This window comes from Sinocyclocheilus anshuiensis, unplaced genomic scaffold (assembly GCF_001515605.1).
Source record: "Sinocyclocheilus anshuiensis isolate Anshui unplaced genomic scaffold, SAMN03320099.WGS_v1.1 scaffold1885, whole genome shotgun sequence".
NCBI lineage: Eukaryota > Metazoa > Chordata > Actinopteri > Cypriniformes > Cyprinidae > Sinocyclocheilus > Sinocyclocheilus anshuiensis.
The window spans coordinates 1,269,312-1,289,210 of NW_015542322.1; the positions used below are offsets into that span (position 1 = coordinate 1,269,312).

The 19,899-nt window shown below is 35.6% G+C and overlaps 1 protein-coding gene across 3 annotated transcripts; it reads right to left on the reverse strand.

Annotated features, from left to right (window-relative positions):
• Positions 1 to 8,561: 8,561 nt before the first annotated feature.
• On the reverse strand, positions 8,562 to 19,399 carry LOC107690945 (G-protein coupled receptor family C group 5 member C-like). 3 transcript variants are annotated; one of them, XM_016489385.1, is made up of 6 exons: positions 18,775 to 19,399; positions 14,897 to 15,939; positions 10,640 to 10,740; positions 10,291 to 10,413; positions 9,483 to 9,526; positions 8,562 to 8,809 (listed from the first exon to the last, which is right to left on the reverse strand). In XM_016489385.1, exons 2-5 carry the CDS (start codon positions 15,933 to 15,935, stop codon positions 9,521 to 9,523), a joined length of 1,269 nt encoding a protein of 422 aa, XP_016344871.1. In that variant the 5' UTR covers positions 15,936 to 15,939; positions 18,775 to 19,399; the 3' UTR covers positions 8,562 to 8,809; positions 9,483 to 9,520. The 3 variants fall into 3 exon arrangements, with proteins under 3 accessions (XP_016344871.1, XP_016344869.1, XP_016344872.1); XM_016489383.1 differs by lacking the exon at positions 9,483 to 9,526; XM_016489386.1 differs by lacking the exons at positions 9,483 to 9,526; positions 10,291 to 10,413.
• Positions 19,400 to 19,899: the final 500 nt, after the last annotated feature.

The window sequence follows — 19,899 nt, forward strand, 5'->3', positions numbered from 1 at the left end:
CACTACTTTACATTGTAGCAAAGTGTCATTTCTTCAGTGTTGTCACATGAAAAGATATAATAAAATATTTACAAAAATGTGAGGGGTGTACTCACTTCTGTGAGATACTGTATATATGTACACTGCAGTGACAATGTGTTTTTTGTTTTATTTGTTCTTTAAAAGAAAGGAGATGTAATATTCACGTAAGCACTGAATATTTGCGACACTAATTTACGGTACTATGGCAAGAGAGATTGGCGGGTATCGGGAGGGATTGGTCACATGTAAAGGCGGTTGTACGCAGTGGATTAAAAATGCTCAAAGTTTGTTTGGTACTCACTGTTCGTCTCCTTATTTAAAACTGCACGCACTGTGCACTGAGAGAAACAATCAAAGAACAAGACATGGTGTCAGAAGAAAAGTAAATAAAAAATGGAATTTGCAGGAGTACCATCGCTGCACATGAACTGGGAATCGTCTAACTTACCGGATGCATGGTGTAAATTCAGACAGCATGCAGAGCTTATGTTCGCGGGTCAATTGAAGTAAAAGGGCGAAGACGAAAAGTGCAGTTATTTGCTCCTGTGGATAGGAGAAAAAGGAAGAGATATCTTCAACACCTGGGCGCTGACGACAGATGAAGCAAAGGTACTGAAAACATACTATGACAAGTATGAAGCATATGTGATGCCCAAAACGAACACAATTTTCGCCAGATATAAATTTCATGAGCGAGTACAAGGAGCCAACGAAAGTTTTGAGCAATTTGTGACCGAACTAAGACTATTAGTCAAAGACTGTGCTTATGCAGACAGCGAGGAAATGGTTAGAGATCGCATCGTGTTTGGCATTCACTCTCCGCGAGTGCGGCTGCACACACTGTGCACTGAAAGAAACAATCAAAGAACAAGACAGTTTTCTCCTTTTAAAATGACGCCTCATCTGAATCCGGAGAGAAATGAGCACAGACTAAGCACCGCTTACAAGCTAAAACTGTTCTAAACCAATATGTTGCTGGATTTTGATGTAAGTAAATTTACTTTTTCACTGGAGGAAGCAATATTATGGTTTATGTACTCCTATTTTATCCAGAAGCGAGAGTTTAAAGTGAAAAAAAAACACCTTGATGGATTTGTTTCTTACAAACACGCAGCCTTTTCACTTAACAAAACATAATTCATCGTCTAGAGTCACGTGGATTACTTGTAGATTATTGTGATGTTTTTATCAGATGTTTGAATTCTCATGGTGGTACCCATTCACTGTTTAGCAGATTTAAATTTTTGGGTAAAGATACGAAATTCTAATTTTAACATTTGATTTAATCATTAAGTTTCTGATAAGTATGAACACGTTTTTCAACAGAAATATTACACTGTAAAATCTAATTAGTTGGGCTTACTTAAAAGCATGCAAACCGATTGCCTTGAAAAAACTAAGTAAAGTGAAATAGGAATAGTATGTTGTACTGACAAATGCTTAGTTAGTATAGTTTACTTACACGAGAGTTCTAGTAACTAAAAAAGAACTGTAGGGGGTACTTGATCCTTTCATCTAGGTTTACTCATGACTTAGTATAGCTACTCACTGACTCCCAGAGTGCATTGCGGCATGAATAAATTATGCAGTTGCTTTGTTTTACAGTTGTTGATTTAATTTGCCAATTTTATTTGCAGTCTTGTGTCAGTAGTAGCAAAACAAAAAGAGCAAATGAAATGGTTATTGTAACAATTAATGGAAATAAATGAAATGTAATTATTACAATTGTTGTGGTTCACATGCTGAATGTTTAAGTCTGTGTGTGACTTTAGCATATTACCACACACTACTTAAGAATTATATAAACCCAATTAAAAACATCGCAAGGTATTTATGAAAAATGAAACTGGAAAATGTTCATTAACAAACTCATACAAAACAATGCACTAACGCTTTAATAAGTAGATAGATCACTTTCTAAAAGCAATCTATTTATTACTTTTCTTCTCTTGAAATCAAATATCTCTGACTTCATGATGCACTGCTGCATTAACAAGGAGAAAATTATAATAATATAAATGAAGTTCCAAGTGCGCGCGCGTGTTTGTATGTATGTATAACATTTCATATTTCATGCTTTGCATACATTCAAACATTTCTACATTCAAAATGTTTACCATGCAATTTTGTGCCAAGAACAATATTTTCTTATAAAAAAAAGAAAAAAAAAATCAATATTATTTTTTATTAACAGTTGAGCCCAATGAGGCCTGTATAAGTGTAACCATAATAAAATACTAAATTAAAGTACTTCTCTTTGAACCATGTGGTTAAAAACTATAAAAAATTATACAAAAATTATATCTACTGGAATATGATATAATATGTATTGGAATATGTAGACATAGATATAATGTCTATATCTAATTGAAACAAATGTGTGTATATATGTATATAAACACATATTTTTACATTTACCTTTTTTAATAAAAGCGAAAATGTAAATATAAATATTTTAAATTACATTTTTTTTGTACACACACACACACACACACACACACACATAATACTTTCCGTACCCACTGTATATATATATACATTTATAATATATTCGGTTAATATATACAGTATATATATATATATATATATATATAAGTTATAAGTAAGTGATATATACACAAACAGCGCCAATTTATGAGAATGACCCATAAATACTATTTAAAGTGATGTTACATTTTAAAACTATTCAATTTAGTTCAGCTTGTGTACAATCACACATCTGTTTTTATTATCTTTAATAAAGTTCCATTCTCTGGTGAGAAGTTTTTTTCTCTTTCAGGACTAATACACCTGCTGATGTGAGCCAGCACATGGACAAACACCTGGAACCCTCTGAGACTCTCTTCCTTGTGCGAGGCATCCTGTTTCCCTGCTAAGTCATTACGTTTTCTGCCACCCACACACACGCTTCTCCATGTGTTAACAGTTCTTTAGTAATTCTGAGAAGTTGAAAATTGTCTGCACTGTGAGTGTGTTATTTATAGCTCTCCAAACCCCACATGAACGCACACTTGGGCCGTTATAGCACCCACCCATATTGAGATCTTTTCTTACAAACCGAATCGCTCTGTACTGCCTTCTGTTCTAAAAAAGAATGTTGACGTTTTTTAATTGGCTCAGACTGTGTGAACACTTGTTGTTTTGTTGAGCGTTGGTGTTTTGTCCTCTGTTACTCGAGGTGCAGAATCCAGAGGTGGGTTTGGGTGTGTGTGTGAGGGTCCTTCAGATGTCCTTGGCTTCCAAACATGTAGAGGAACATTAACCTGCTTTCACACAGGTCCAGCTTTGTCCAGCTCGCACAAAGACGACACTGTTCCTCTCCTTTCCCATCAGGCAGGCTGAGACGGACACAGAATGACACCTTTGTGACAGGTTGTGCTGCTCTTCTATCTTGTCCAACAGTTGTATGAAATGAATATGGAAAATAGTGCTATTGATGTATTCTTCTCTTATGAAAACATATTGAACTACTCAAACAGACATTGAAGTCTGGGACATGATGGAAAAAAGTAAAAATGTTGCAGTTTTTTGATGTCGTATTTTGGTGTCCAGCATGTTTTAGAGTGTGAGCTCATGAAGTCATTGCTAATGATAATTGCACAACAGCTTCCCGTGTCATGAGGCTGTTTTGTGTCGTGAAAAGTCACAAGGTACAACAAATTGAATCCCAGCAGGGGCAACCAGGCAAACAAGGCCTAGGAGTCATGAGAACGGTCCAATTAAGGCCAAATGAAGAGACAATCAGCTCTTGTGGGAATTTTGGTATTCCCTCTAAAATCAGTTTGAGGCACCTTCCATGAAGTTATAAGGAGATTGAGAGACAAATTACCTGATTTATACATAGAAGGTGCAAAATATGGCATGTTTCTTTTTGTTTCTATTCTTTGTTCCTTCTTCTTCAACAAATCAATGAAAGGAGGTGCTTGAAGTTCAGAAATGTTGTTTGTACACCTCAGAAGTTCAAATTAATTATTTGTTTAAAGGATTTATTAAGTAGATATGATTTTTTTCCCCTTTAATTCTATCTAATCTGTGACCAAAAGATACTTAGTGTTTAAGTCTGAATACAACATATTTGTTCGGTCATCGCATATACAGTCAGCTAATGTTGACCAGAGACTACTTTAGCACTAGCTGCTGACATAAATATCACTTTAAAAACACTTAAAAATACAGAGTAGCAAATTCTTTCAGCTTGAAGGCAGCGCTTTATAAATGAGTCCCTGGGCGTGTAGTTTGTTTGAGAACCTGTGAGGTGAACAGGAGTTTGCAGATGGATTCATTCTGGTTTACTGAGTTTGTATGTTTCACAACAACTGTTTTAACAGACTCCTAAGACACTTAGCAAACATGACATGCCCAGTGTGGTTCAATTTTACACCTTTGTTTTTCTATATAGGTTGAACCTTATGTTACAAAGGGGAAAAGAGAGATACGTAACTTGTGTACCACAAAAATAACAAAGGGCCGGTCTTTTGAAGTTCTGTGGATAGGAATGAAGATCATATAATACAGAACATGGGAATTGTATAATGGGCGGGCCAGTATGAATAAGCAGCATTATGAACATAAAAAGGTACACTGATCAGTACAAGTACAGGAAAATAAAATGCCACCCCTTTATGAGGATGATCATTTGTAAAATGCACACCGAGTTTACATACACAAGCTATCATAAGAAAAGTGTTGATATGATTGCCATAATTCAGTTAAGTCAATATTTTGTCTTTTAAAAGTCCAATTTGTCCAAAAGTGTAATTTTGGGTCTTATTCAGAATATATACAGTACTGTATATATTAATTGATTAAAATAATAATATATAATAAATAACTATAATATTTACATATATTCAGTATAAAATGTTTAACTTTAATATATGATCACATATCACTTTCATTTGTCCATGTGCAATATGAAATATGTATTTTAAATATTAAATATTTATTTGCTCATGGACAAATGAAGGTAATATTTGATAAAGGTAATCCCATTTTCTTTTTCAAAAATATGCTGATTATCATTTATATATACCAGTGTTATTTTAGTATTATTTATAAACAATTATAGTTTTTATCTTTATGTTTTCAGTTTTCACTTTAATTTTAGTTTACATTTTAGTAATTTTGCTATGTGCTTCTGTAGCTTTTTTTTTTGCTTTTTTGTTTATTTTTATTTCAGTTTCAGTGCAGCATTTATGTCCAGTTAGTAATTATAGTGCTTCAACTTATTACAGTTAGTTGCCAATGCAACATTTCTCGTTTTCATTTACTTTATTTTTATTTCATCTAGAATTTGTATTTTAATTCATTTCAGATAGCAAGAATGTTTTTAATAGTTTTAGGTTTAATTTCAGTTAAGGATAATAACTTAGATATATACATCCTGCTTTTTTGGAAACGTTTTAAGCAGAAAATAGATATTTAAAAAAAATTCTGTTCATATAAAATGTGTGATTCTGACAGGTGGCATTATCAAATCAACTTGTCCTGGTTTAAGAGTTGTTACAGTAAAGGTTCATCTCCTGTTAAACCACACAGGCCGACAGATTGCGAACAAGTTCTGTAATTTACATAAGATGTTACATAATTTAGCCAAGTGGGCGGAAATGAGGAAAATTGATACGTCCATAACACCTACTCATTCATTTAATGTGCCAAATGTCCTTTTGGAATAGAATAACAAACAGCCGCAAACATTATATTCAATGCTGTTGAAAGGACACTTGTGTCTCAAGGACAGGTTTTTATGTCTTCTTTCTCCTTAAATACCCAGCACACAATGTTCTCAATGTGAGGAGAAAATGCTTATCATATTACCTATAGATTCAGCATCTAGATTTTACCGGCAGCGCTTAACATTTGATACACGGTCAGGACGGGCTGCAGGGAAGACATCCAAGAAGGCAGCCGGGGTGATCTTGATGAGAGACAGTCTAGAAACTACAGACGCATCCTAAATCACGTTTCATACCATAAAACTGAGAGGATAGTTAGTGTTTCTATTGTGAAAGTATCTTGGGAGGATCCTGTGTGAAATGTAGACAGTATACATTATACTACAAAGGGGAAGGAAAGATTAGTTCGCCTCCAAAACATGAAAATAGTCATTTAGGCCTACTCATTCCAAACCTGTGTATTAGAAGATGGTTTTGAACAATGTTGGGATCCAAACAACACTGGACCCCACTGACTTTTATTGCGTAGCTAAAGAACACAGACATACACTATGACATCTTTTGGTTTTAGGAGGCTGAGATGCATTGATAACTTCAAAGCATAAAATAATTTGGTGGTACATATGCATACTGAAAACATTTACTGGAAGAGAAAACCACTGACAATGTATATGCAATTTTTGTGTAGCTGTGTTTAAATGGACAGAACGTTCTGTGATGCTTAATTTGCAGACTCATTTTATGAAAAGTGCACTGTTCAGCATGATTTCCCAAAGACATGCATCTTTGAAAAACGTTTGCATTTTTGCTTTGAAATTTTAATGCATACTACAAAGTATGTACTTTGTATACTTGTTTGCTTGGAGTGATTTTGCCAAGTATGTGAAAACTGTACTGACTGTAAAAAAAAAAATGATGGCTGCGATTAGGTATCACAACTGAAAATTCAACATCAGAAAAAGTTATAATGTGTTGTTTCAAGTGTTTGTGCCTGACTTAAAAATGATAACTGTAGTTAACCTGGATATTTATTTCAACAGTTTAAATTGTTATAACTAACTGCAGCAGCATCTTTTACAGTGCATGAGATGTTTAATTGCTGATATAATGCAGATTTTATATACAGTACCATTTAAAAGTTTGAGGTCGGAGTAAGATTGCACCAAGGCTGCATTTATTTGCTTGAAAATACAATAAAAGCAGTAATATTACAGTTTAAAATAAGTTAAGCAACATTTCTTGTTATTAACAAATTTTAATATTTTTGGGGAAACCTTGAAGGCACAATATGTAAGATTTTTTTATTAAAATATCCAAAAACCATTAGAACAGTGTTATATATTTTGCTGACTTGTGTACTTACATTATCCCAAATGTTTCGAAGAATGTTTAAATCCAGAGAAATAAGCAATTTCAACTAGTGACACGGACCGTGTCTATAGTGTCGCCTGCCAATGAAGTCATACACCCTCGATTTCCGGTTTTGTTTTGTAGAAAACATGGAAACAGCAAAGACGCTTTAATATGTTGTGAGTTTTATTAGACAGGTGACGACCGCACAGAGTAGCATTATAACAGAACTTTCAAACGTATCTAGTATGTTAAAACAGCGCTGCTTTACCCCACATACGCACGACCGGAAGCAGCGAAAGCGCTCGACTGTGGCATAATAAAAGCTCCGCTGCTTTCGAGCCGTGTGTCGCGCTGTTCAGCGGCCTCGTTTCGCTTCGACGGCGTTCAGCCTCACCCTGCTTCATTCTACTACGTTAATAAATCATTAGCTCATCCATGAACATGATTTCTGCCCGAGTCCTGTCGGATTGCATCGGCTGTGGGGATGAAGAACACAACTCCCATGATTCCACTCAGTCACAGCGTCATGAAACTACGCCTTTGTCTCTTGTTTATTTTCAATACGCGCACTCTAGCGGCGAAAATTACATATTGTGCCTTTAATAAAAACATTTTCAGGGTTCTTTGATGAATAGAAAGTTTAAAATAACAGCATTTAAAAAAAAAAATAGTATAACATTATAAATGCCTTTACTGTGACATTTAAACAATTTAATGCATCCTTGCTGAATAAATGTATTAATTAAAAAATCGTACTGACCTTTACCTTTTGGAAGGTAGTGTACATCTAATATTGCTACAATAATACAAAATACAATCGTGTGAACTATGCCCTGTGTTTTGGGCATGTGTTGAAGCAATGGCTACCTCCATCCGGAACCCTGTAGCTCAGGCTGACATCCTGAGACACTTATCAGCAGTGCCTATGGAAATGTCATCACTAGTTACTGTGAAGGGAATTTTCCATTCGACATTCGACCTTTCCGAAGTTATCCTGATGAGGTCCCTGTGACCAGGTCACACTCTCAAACAGTCTCACATTACGGAATTCAAAAATAGTATTTTTCACATGGAAAGCCGTTTGTAACTAGAGCATGATGAGTTAATAAATATCCTTGAATTTCCCATTCTGTCAAATTTTAATATCTACATCAATAAACAGAACATTTGCATCTGGTTTGAAAAAGTTTTCTGTTCAGATTGAGTTTTCTACTTTACACTTACAATACAAAGTTGGGAAAAATAACGAAATAATCAGTCTTGTTTTGCTGCACCAAAACATTTGTGACTTTATATATGTAATTTAAAGCTTAGGCATATGTATGGTGTCGCTACACCTACGTTTACAGTGGTAGAAGCAGCATTTCAGAACTCCTTATACAGAGTGACAGAAAACCAGCACACATTTATTTTACACTCCTTTGCTGGTCTGTGTTTCTTAGTAAACACAGCTGGTAGCATTGCAGTAGTCTATACAGTCATTGGTACAACTAATCTTTTTAATGTGTCCCATGCACAACCAAGCCATACTGTTCAATGTCTCAATGTCTTCAGCGGTTGAGAAAACCCAACACATTGGCTTTCAGTGGAGCAAACCAACTTATTGTTGCTCAGTTAGTCTGAGTTCACAGAAGTTGGTCTATGTAGTCGACCACAGCGATGGAAAGAAAAACAAAATCACAAATCTTAATTTAGAAACACCAGAAAAAAAAAAACAAGTCGGTGTGAGCTGATCACTGGGGTCTTCTGTTGAAATTTCCCTACAGTGAGAAACAGAGGAAATATTAGATAACGTCTGTAAAATAAAATATTGTAACAATAAAATACATACATACATACATATATACATATATATATATATATATATATATAGCAACCTACAAAAACGTATGAAACTTAAAACAGTTTATTTTAGCTATTCTCATTTTTTGGTTGAACTTGATGTATTAAAAACTAAAACAGAAATAAAAGTATTAAAACTTCACAGACATTAAAAAACAAAAACAGCAAAATTACTAAAACTTTAAATGGAAAATATAAACTAAAACAAAGGATTTCAATGACACTAAAATAATAGTTTAAATAAAAAAATAAATATGAATTTAAGAAAAAAATACAATAAATATAAATATAATTAAAGCTGTAAATACCTTGAAAACATTACTTACAATGTGCAGATTAAGTCGAACTAATTGCAAATAATCACATGATAATATAATAATCACATAATAATATTGAGCATATATTTTGCTATAAAATATAACAAATAAATAATTAATACATGTAATAATGTAAATGTGATTTTGTAGCAGTGACTCTGACAGAAAGAGGAAATAAGTAGCAATACGAATACAAACAGATGCCTTCTGTCACAGAGGTGAGTAAAAAAACTGAAATTGAATGATTTTTGAAATGAAAAGCCAGAAGACATACAGTTTAGTTTATTAGATCTGAATCCTTCTTCCACCCCCTCATACCTTACAAAAAAAATGAAAATAAAAAAAATTAACAAACAAACACAGACAAAAAAAATGGCCTTTAAATTCCACCATTCCAGACAGAAGGTTAAAGTGTCATCAAGTGCAGTTTAGGAATGAAAACAGATCTTGAAAGAAAGAATTCCCCATGGACATGTGTAATCGAGAGAGAGAGAGAGAGAGAGAGAGAGAGAGAGAGAGAGAGAGAGAGAGAGAGAGAGAGAGAGAGAGAGAGAGAGAGAGAGAGAGAGAGAGAGAGAGAGAGAGAGAGAGAGAGAGAGAGAGAGAGAGAGAGAGAGAGAGAGAGAGAGAGAGAGAGAGAGAGAGAGAGAGAGAGAGAGAGAGAGAGAGAGAGGTACCAGAAGACCCAGAAATTCGAGAAGAAAAGTTTAAGGACAGATTCTGTTCTCTTCACCAAAAGGAAAGATGATGAGGTTTTGTGTGGGTGATTATGGGCTTAATTTTAATTAATTTTCATCTAACAATCAGTAACATTTACAGTATCTGTCGATTAAACTAATGGTATTTACAGGTAACAAAAACATCCCTTTATACATCAAATTAATGGTAAACATAATGAACAATTAAAAAAAAAAAGTATTCATACAGCACCCTTACAAAACTTTCCAATCAATAAGATCATTAGAAATTAGGTCAGTATGCATGCATGTTGAAAAGGAAGGAAGGAAGCTAAAAGAGAAAGGGCGATAGTCTGGAGAGACCCAAAGCAAGGAAACACAGCAGCAATAATGCTCTCCACATACATTTGTATATATTTGTCTCATATCATCAAGTTGTGCGGAGGGGCTGGTGTGGCCGCCCTGGGCTCTGGGAGGAGTGCCCATGGATGCTCGTGGAATTATATTGTCATATGATTCCATCCGTTGCTACAGCCGAAAACAGTCCAAATAGACATGGCAGGTGAACACACAAATGCACAAAAACACAAATACACAAAAACACTCTACAACACAGAAATGTACATAAGGCTCTTTTGTGGACTTTGGAAAATGTGTTGTATTTTTTTCTTGTGTATTTTTGTTTGTGAACAGTGACCACAAGACTTGGTGGTTGTATGCATATTCAAATCAGTAGGAAAATATGTGCACTCACATTGACCACTCCTTTGGTGATGATGGCTAGTTCTGTCGGTTGGTAAACACAACTTCGGGGTTGGCCGTTATAGCCGCTGTATGGGGACACAGGCTTATTACCTGAGAAAACAATGTTAAAACAAAAAGGTTAGCTGTCTGGACTTGAGAACACCTTTGTGTGTGACAAACATGACATCCATATAGACACATGAGACAATAAAAATGATAAAGCTGCTATATGCGATAAATGTGAATAAATAACCTATCTCCCCCTGAATAATAGTAGTTAAAAAATGCATTTCAGATTTGTTATGACTGTTATGTTGAAATCAAACTTAGATATTTAAATACAGTTAACTAAAACTATATATAACATTTTTATATATATAAATTTTTTGTTACTTGAAATAAAAATAAAACAACAAAATTACTAAAATAAGAAAAGATATAGAAATAAATATAAATGTAAGAAAAAATACAAATATAATTACATTCCTTGAAAATATTACTTGAAAAGCGAAGATTAAATCATATACTAATTGCAAATATTCACATGTAATAATAGTGACTGTATAATAGTCTGGGGTCATAAATGCCAGAGCAGAAATTGTTGTTTCTGCTCATCAAATAATCCTGTTGTGTAAAAATATGTGTTTTAAAAATGTAAAATGTAAAGTATACGTAAAAATGTATTGTGGTTTCCACAAAAATTTTAAATAGCACAACAGTTTTCTGACAATTATCATAAATTATAAATGTTTCTTGAGAACCAATTCAGCATCTTAGAAGACTGAAGGCTGGAGTAATGGCTGCTGAACATGTATTTTACATTTTACTAATATTTCACAACATTAATGTTTTTAGTGTATTTTTGATCAAATAAATGCAGCTTTGTTTAGAACAAGACACCTCTTTCAAAAAACAAAAACATACTGACCCTAAAACTTTGATCGGTATTGTGTGCTAATATATATATATTGAATACATATATTTGCTATAGAAAATCTCATATTTATTCTGGAGGACAATAGCAACAATAAAACAATGTTATGTTTCCAAGAAACTAGATATATGCCTTTCTTTTATCACAATCACTTAGCAAATATCTCACGTTATCTTAACCACGATATTACGTGCGTTTAGATGGCATATGACAGAATGTGGTTTGATAAGACTGAATCGATGCAGTGAGGCAGAAATGTCCTCTCGCTCTGTGAAATACCCAACACTGATGATACTGTTGCCACACCTCAGTCTCCTTGGAGACATGCTAATGTAAACACACGCTTCAGGGTCTCCACAGAGATTCAGATAGGAGTAGCGTGTGCTCCTATTGACTCATGTCAGGGTGGGAAAGGTCCTTCATTTTGCTCCGGGTGTTCATTTACTAGTGAGATATGATTCCTGAACTTTCCAGCACTCCCTGTTCAATACGAACAGAAGCATTCCTTTTACATCACAAAGCTGCTATGCAAATATTGATGAAGATGAGGAAACGTTATATATATGGTACGCTATTGATAGATGATTGAATAAATGTGACCGTTCTGTAAGTTATTGGTTGAGCAAACACAGTTGGATATTGTTGATCTACAATAGAAAGGCTTGACCCGAATGCGCAAATGCATGGAAACTCTGGGTGCAAGTTCATGGACATCAAAAGGCAAAAGATATTTGCATGTTTGGCTGGAGGAAACAAGCAGGTGCAAAGACAAAGAGAGAAAGAGACATAGACAGGGACAGACAGATAGTGAGAAGACAGGGAGAGAGAGGAAGAGAGGACGGATGAACAGCGTGTTGAGTGCGGTACAATCAGATATTAGACTGAGTGGATTCAAACATCAGCATATCAAATTCAGGTGTGTAAGCAGCAGTTATCGGTGAAATTCAGCCCTGTTTCCAGCATGTTCTGCAGCTTTGTCCTCTCTCAAAGTCACACGCTCCCTCTCCTCTCAGTGCATGTTAACACACAGACATATTGGGTTTCTGGAGTATATAATTGGCACATTTAGTTTAATTCAGAATCACTGCATGGAGCTTTTGAAACAGCACAAATAAACAGTGCAAGGTTACATTGCTGTAGACAACGTCCAAAACGTTTTAGATCCATAATAGTAATCAATTAGAGTTAGGAATTCAGAATTCATTCTTTAAAACGGAATGATTTTCATGATGTTTGGGTCCATTTACAGTTCTGGAACATTTGCACCCAGCAATAGAGCCTACAATATTTACATGAAACGTTAACACAGAAACTTCTACCTATAGAATCCTGATTTCAGACATTGTTTTATTACGAAATATTTCAGAACGGATCCAAATGAAACGTATACTTCTCAGCGTATCCACAAGTGGTGCTGTAGTGGCTGTCAGCATAAACTGTTGGCTTCAGACAGTTTTCTCTTACAGGTCAACTACAGTACTTCCACAGTGAAGAAATACTTGTTTATAATTAGCTATCTGGCTATTTATGCTGAATATGAAAAACTGCACAGATATATAAAGGTAACTTCAGGATTTCATCTGTGAAATGAAAATAGCGATTAGAAGGAACAAGAATCATTGTGTAAAGAATGATCACAGATTCACTACTGCGCAAAAGGTTTGGGGTCAGTATGATTTTTTTAAGGAAATAATTTATAATTTTATTCAGAAAGTAAGCATTAAAGGGATAGTTCACCCAAAAATTCACCCAAACCGTTCCAAACCCCTAAGACCTTCATTCATCTTCAGAACACAAATTAAGCTTTTTGACCCTGCATAGACAGCAACACAACTTACACGTTCAAGGCCCAGAAAGGTACGACAGCTCACGACAGTGCCAAGACATCGTTGTACTCACATGAACGCACATTGAAAACTGACACGGAAGAGAATAAATTGTTGAATAAAGTCATTATTATTGCTTTTTTGCACACAAAATGTATTCTCGTAGCTTCAAAAATTTAAGGTTGAACCACTGATATAACATGGACTATTTTAACAATGTCCTTACTACCTTTCTGGGTCTTGAATGTGATAGTTACGTTGCTGTCTATGGAGGGTCAGAAAGCTCTCGGATTTCATCAAAAATATCTTAATTTGTGCTTCGAAGATAAACAAAGGTCTTACAGGTTTGGAACTACAATGGGGTGACAATTTTCAACTATCCCTTTAAATTAATCAAAAGTGACAGTAAAAACTTTCACATTGTTACAAAATCCTGAAAAACAGTATCACTAGCCGGGTTTCCATACAAAGTTGCGAATTTAACGTATGCGCAAAATTTGAATATCGATTAAAACATTTGCGAACAAGCACCGTTTCCATCCAACGAGTCATAGAGAACAAAATCATCGCTTCCTGATAAACTGGGACTATACATCACTAAGAAAAGTAGAAGCTACTGAATATAATAATTTTCCTATATAATAAATTACTTGCACCTCAGAATGAGAGTCCCATAGCACAAAGTCACATGACTTTTTTTGAAGCGCTTGGAGGAATTTATTCGCAAAACGCATTTCCATCTCCCATTATTCACATTAACCCTTTTTCGCACAAGTCAAAAACCACCTCAAGCGAGCGTAAAAACTTTTTTGCGAATTAAGCAATTTTTATTCAAAATTCAGCGTTTCCATCTCTCGATTCTGATGTGATACTTCAAAATGCGCATAAAAGCAGGGTGATGGAAACCCAGCTACTGTTTCCACAAAAACATAAAGCGACACAAATGTTTTCAACATTTATAATAATAAATGTTTGTTAAGCACCAAAGGATATTAGCATATTAGAATGATTTCTGAAGGATCATGTGACACTGAAGACTGGAGTAATGCCTGCTGAAGATTCAGCTTTGCCACCACAGGAAAAATTTACATTTGAAAATATTTTAAAATACAAAACAGTTATTTTACTTTTTAGTAATATATTGCTATTGTACTTATTTTTAACCAAATAAATGCAGTATTGGTTAGCACAAGATTTAAGGTTTTAAAAACATTAAAAAACGGCTTTTGAATGGTAGTGTCCACATTTTGGCATATTTGGCATTTTGCCATTAACATTGTTAAAAACTGGATAAAAATATTTATTTAAAATAAAAATATTATCTGGTTCCAATCAGCCTAATCAGACTGATGCTCATAAAAACACACTTATATTTCCTGATAACAATATGGACACAGAAATATTATGGATCCCCAATAAAAACGAACTTGTAAAGTAAGATAACTTCAAAGCAAAGATGATAAGGTTAAGAAGAACACAAAGTAAAAACTCAAAAGCTTGCATTTACCTGCATTGGGCTCGTCCATAGAGAAGGCCTTATTCTCCATATATATGCTCTGTGCACTTTGCTCCTTCAGAATGTTCTCGTACCCTCTGCTGGGGTACAGATTTTCCTCAACAGCTGCATCTTCATCTTCCTCACTCAGGCTACACACCGCCGGCACCGTGTGGAGCAGCAGAAACACCCAAGCGTTTGACACCAATGCTATAGCCAATGTGGGGTCATCCCACGTCGGCCCACCGTGCTTTGCGTTCCCGTAAACATACATGACAATCCACGCCACCCAGATGCCCACCGAAAGCAGTCCTATGACCAGGATGAAGGCTCCATCTTTGCGCCAACGCTTGTGCTTACCTGCCAATATGGGTATGGATGCCACCACGACAGCCAATAGTAGGTTTAGAACGTAAATGAGCGCCATGACAAAATCCTGGTTTTCGATATTACAGGGAACAGCGGTAGCAGTAGCCAGAATTCCAGTGATGTTAGTTGGGTATTGTACAATAGTAATGATTAGCCATTCGGTGTTGATGACAACTTCTACCAGCCAGAGTCCCAGAGCCCCCAAGCACCAAACCCAACCTCTGGGCGCCGAGTTCCTCCTGGCCAGTATGTTCAACCTGATGGCGTGTATGAGAAGGCAAGAGAAGCAACCGGCGAACAGCACACCGAAAAGAAAGCGGCGTGACGCACAGGTAGCAAAGTTTTTTCCAACGATGAAGGCGAATGTGAGGGCGAACAGTCCAAATGTGAAGATGAGGAAGCCTGCGTGAAGCCCCAACGAACTGCGCCACTTCTTGTCAGTGATGAAGGGAAGGCTGGCTAGCAGCACGATCAGAAGAATCAGGGTGGCTACCAAACCAGCAGCTGCAAATGCCTCAACTACAACACCCCAGACTGCTGTCAGGTCACAGAGGCTGAAATACAAGGAGTCCACATTATCTCCACAGCCCCTGGGGATCGAAGTCTGGGCCAGTGATCCAGGAAAGACACATAGAGCGATGAAGAGCAGAAGATGAAAACGTTTGGAGGTGAGGTGATCCATGTTTCTAAGAGAGAAAAGCAAGAATGAGCATGCAATTAAGTACAAGATATTGAGTGATATTAGCTCAAAATCCTTCCCTTACACACCCAGTGAGGGAGTGACAACGTCAAGATCTTAACAATATTAAAGCCATTAAAATGTCACTCACAGGTTCATGCTTCACAAGGCTGGCCCACCCTGGCCATTAGGCTGGCTCTCTAAAGGTGTGGACTCTCTAGACTTTGAGCATGCAAAATTACTTCGGACATCGCAATGATTATGGACAACAGGATTACATAACTTAAATCAAGATTTAAGTTACACAACCATTCCAAAGACAGTAAGAAATGTCTCTTGAGCACCAAATTAGCATATTAGAATGATTTCTGAAGGATCATGTGACACTTAAGACTGAAGTAACAATGTTGAAAATTCAGCTTTGAAATCACAGAAATAAATGATATTTTAAAAATATTAAAACAGAAAAAAGCTTAAAAATTGTAATAGTATTTTACAATATTAGTGTTTTTACTGTATTTGATCAAATAAATCTTACCAACTTTATACTTTTAAATGGTGGTGTATGTAACCTATGGTATTTCACAGTTACATTTAATATAGATTTGTTCCAAATTCATGCTCTCGCTGCTTTTTAAGAATATTTCTGCCCATTTGGAAAAAAAAATTGTTGGGTTCATCTTACAGTAGACTCAACCTTACAGTTGAACTTTAATATGTTTTTTTTTTTTTGTAAAATATCTTAATGTTTTCTTTAATTGTTGTTAATTATATATATAATGTGTCGTGATATGAACAAACAGGCAGTAAACAGACTGATTTAAATCTCACAAACCTAAAGTGTACATCATTCTACAGGTTCCTGGTTCATTCTGAATCAGAATTTTCCAAAAGAATGAATCATTTAATGAGGAATTCAGTTATGAACTCAGTCGCTCTAAAATGATTCACTACCTGAATGGGTCTTATTCATCTAGTGTGACCGCACCTTAAGAGCAGACATTAATCATAAGGAGAAGAAATTTCTACACTTGGAGCTTATCCAGATTTGTCTGTTAATCATTCATTGGACTTTTAAAGAATATTGATTTTCTTAGTTCCACTTTCAAAACTTTGAAGAGAGTGAATCAGTGGAAAAATATACAAAATGACAAATGGACCATATAGAGCTCATCGAAACCTTGAAGTTTCATTTACTACTTAGTAAGAAAGATTAAAAACACCATTTACGTTTTCTATTGTGTTATAAAGATTAACCACAATGAATTGAATTCCAATGAATTGTAACCACAATCTCATTACAACCTAGAAGTGAGACTGTTACCAAATGATAAGACCATTCATTGTTAACAGGTTGTGTCTGTTTGATCACATTATACTGATTTCATTACTTAATCGATACTTTCCCTCAGGAATCAAGAGTACTCTTTCAGGAACTGCTACAGTACAGTTTGTGCTTTACTGAAGCCAGTCGCTTTCATATTCGACGGATAAAGACTACTGATATTAGTACATAAACTTATATTTGTTCAACTCTTGCACTGGAAGAACTCTCTTTGAAAATCACAACTTTAACAGGCATACAATGTAAAAGGTGGCTGAACTGATGAACAATGCAGGGCCTTAAAAATAAACATAACATGAACTCAAGGTCTGTGAGTTGTTCACCTGCTGGATGTTTAAAACTCTCTCTAGGGTTCTAATGTTCTGGTTTTAGCCAAGCTCCAGCAGAGGATTACAGTTTATGAGTGTTACGTTTCTTACATTCTACTATGTTAACAATAATGTTAACAATATCAATCTATGACACAATCAACAAGCATTATATTATTTCAAGTTCAAAAATAAAATAAGGGGAGGGCTCTTCATTTCCAAGCCTTTTAAAGGGGTCATATGATGCAATTTAAATTTTTCCTTTCTCTTTGGAGCAGTGGTGGACAGTAACGGAGTAGTTTTACTTCGTTACTGTACTTAAGTAAATAACATCATATGACCCCTTTAAGGCTTGTGTGGTTTTCTCACAAGGAAAGAGTTCCAGTGAAGAGTATTTATAGCCTATGTATTCCTTGTAGTTCTTTACAATGTATACTCTTGTACTTAATTTACATACTATTCTCTTTCTTTCTTTGAAAATATTAAATAAATAATAAATAGTTTTACATAATAATAAATAAATAGCTTTAACATACAGTCTATTGGAATATTCAACACACATCCACCCAAATATATAGTGCTACCACACATATAAAATGTAGTGATTAAATATGACATTTTTAGTAATATCATTAAACATTTTAGCAAGGTTTAAATACATTTTTGGTTCTTTTCGGTATTTTATCCATGTTATTTAACAAGCTCATAGTGACATTTGAGCCAATCACATCATTCGGTCCGTTACAACGCACCAATCAGATCGCAGCACAGACAGGCATTCGTGTCCGCGACTGACTGGGCGTCTCACCTGAGCAGGTGAACAAAGATTCTCTTCATTGCTTAAATATAACAGCTTTACGGTTTGACAGCTGAAGATTAATTTGAATTGATTAATATCCCTAATAGCATTAATAAAACCTCAGTAAAACATTTGCAACAACCCCCAAAACAAAACATGTTAGTGAGTGGCGTCTAAATAATCGTAGGCTACTATTTTCACCAGCACATTTATAAACAAACCAGATCAATGCTCTCGTAATCCCATAAAACGGATTAAAGCCCAAAAGCACAGGCAATTAATATCAATAAGCCACAATAAAATAAAGTACAACCCACAAACATATTGTAAAACGGCAAAGCTGTTTACGAAATCACGCAGATGCACAAGAAACTAACAAAACAAACTCACCTTTTGCAGTCAGACGTAGATACTGTGTCGTTTCTCTGTCACTCTTTGGTATATAAGCACAATTTACCTGTTCCAGCAAGTGCAGGAAAGTAAATATGACATCGCGACGCCAAAATGTGCCAGAGAGCTGAGGTGAGGTATTAAACCCTGAAGAAGAAGAAAACAATGTTCCCTTTGTATTCCAGGCAAACAAACCTTCAAAAAGCTTCAAGGATAGTCGAGGGCAAACACTTGGCGAGTTGTGATAGCGCGCGCCAGCGATGATGTGATCAAACTCTCAGTCTCTCTCTCGCGCGCACGCGCACGCGCTTGCACGTCCCTCTCGCGCTGTCGTTCTCGGGAGCGCGCCTGCTTTCACTACCTGGAAAAAAAACAAACTGAGGGAGAAAAAAAGGTATCATAGTGGCACCTTAGTGAGCTCTTTATGGTGGATATTAAGTATTTTGTCAGCTTCAGCTTCATCTGTCTATCCACACAGCACATTACAAGAGCCATTACTAACTTTACTACTCAGGGCTGCGTTTCTCAAAAGCATCGTAAGCTTAAATACACCGTACACCCATTGAAACCAGTGGAGCTACGATCAATTTAAGCTTACGATGCTTTTGGGAAACGCAGCCCTGGTAATTTGAGGCCTCAGTGGCTTTGCCCAGCACCAGCCTACAAAGGTGAAGCTGACAATGGCTTTGTTTCTTTTTCTGTGCTTACTTCTGGGTCTGAACAGAGATTAAAAGCCAATCTGAGCTTTAAGAAGAATCGAGGCAAAACGAAGACTCGCATTGAATCTTCCCTTGCTTATATGCTGCCCATTTAAAATAAGCCCAAGCTCTTGTTATGCTCAAAACAGATTACTTGTTTGTCGCTGTAATGTTACAAACCTAAATTGATATTACAAATGGATATTTATGTTTATTTACGTTTCACATTTGCACGCAGAAAAGTAACAGGTTCAAACCTTAATTCTGTGGGAATTATATTTCTAAAAGTGTGCGTACATTGCCACCTAGTGGCAAATCATATAAACATTGCCTATTCATCTCATTCACCGGTCACGTTTTCTACAGATGAATCTAGCTAGTTTATTTGATATTTTTCCATATGTACTGTAAACCATTTTTTTCTTCT

Bases quoted from the DNA above. Each gene is read 5' to 3' on its own strand.
- LOC107690945 (XM_016489383.1), bottom strand. From the start codon at position 15,935: ATGGATCACCTCACCTCCAAACGTTTTCATCTTCTGCTCTTCATCGCT. The intron at 10,741-14,896 runs GTAAATGCAAGC...TTGTTTTCTCAG, and splicing joins TATGGACGAGCCCAATGCAG to GTAATAAGCCTGTGTCCCCA. The intron at 10,414-10,639 runs GTGAGTGCACAT...TTTCGGCTGTAG, and splicing joins TCACCAAAGGAGTGGTCAAT to CAACGGATGGAATCATATGA.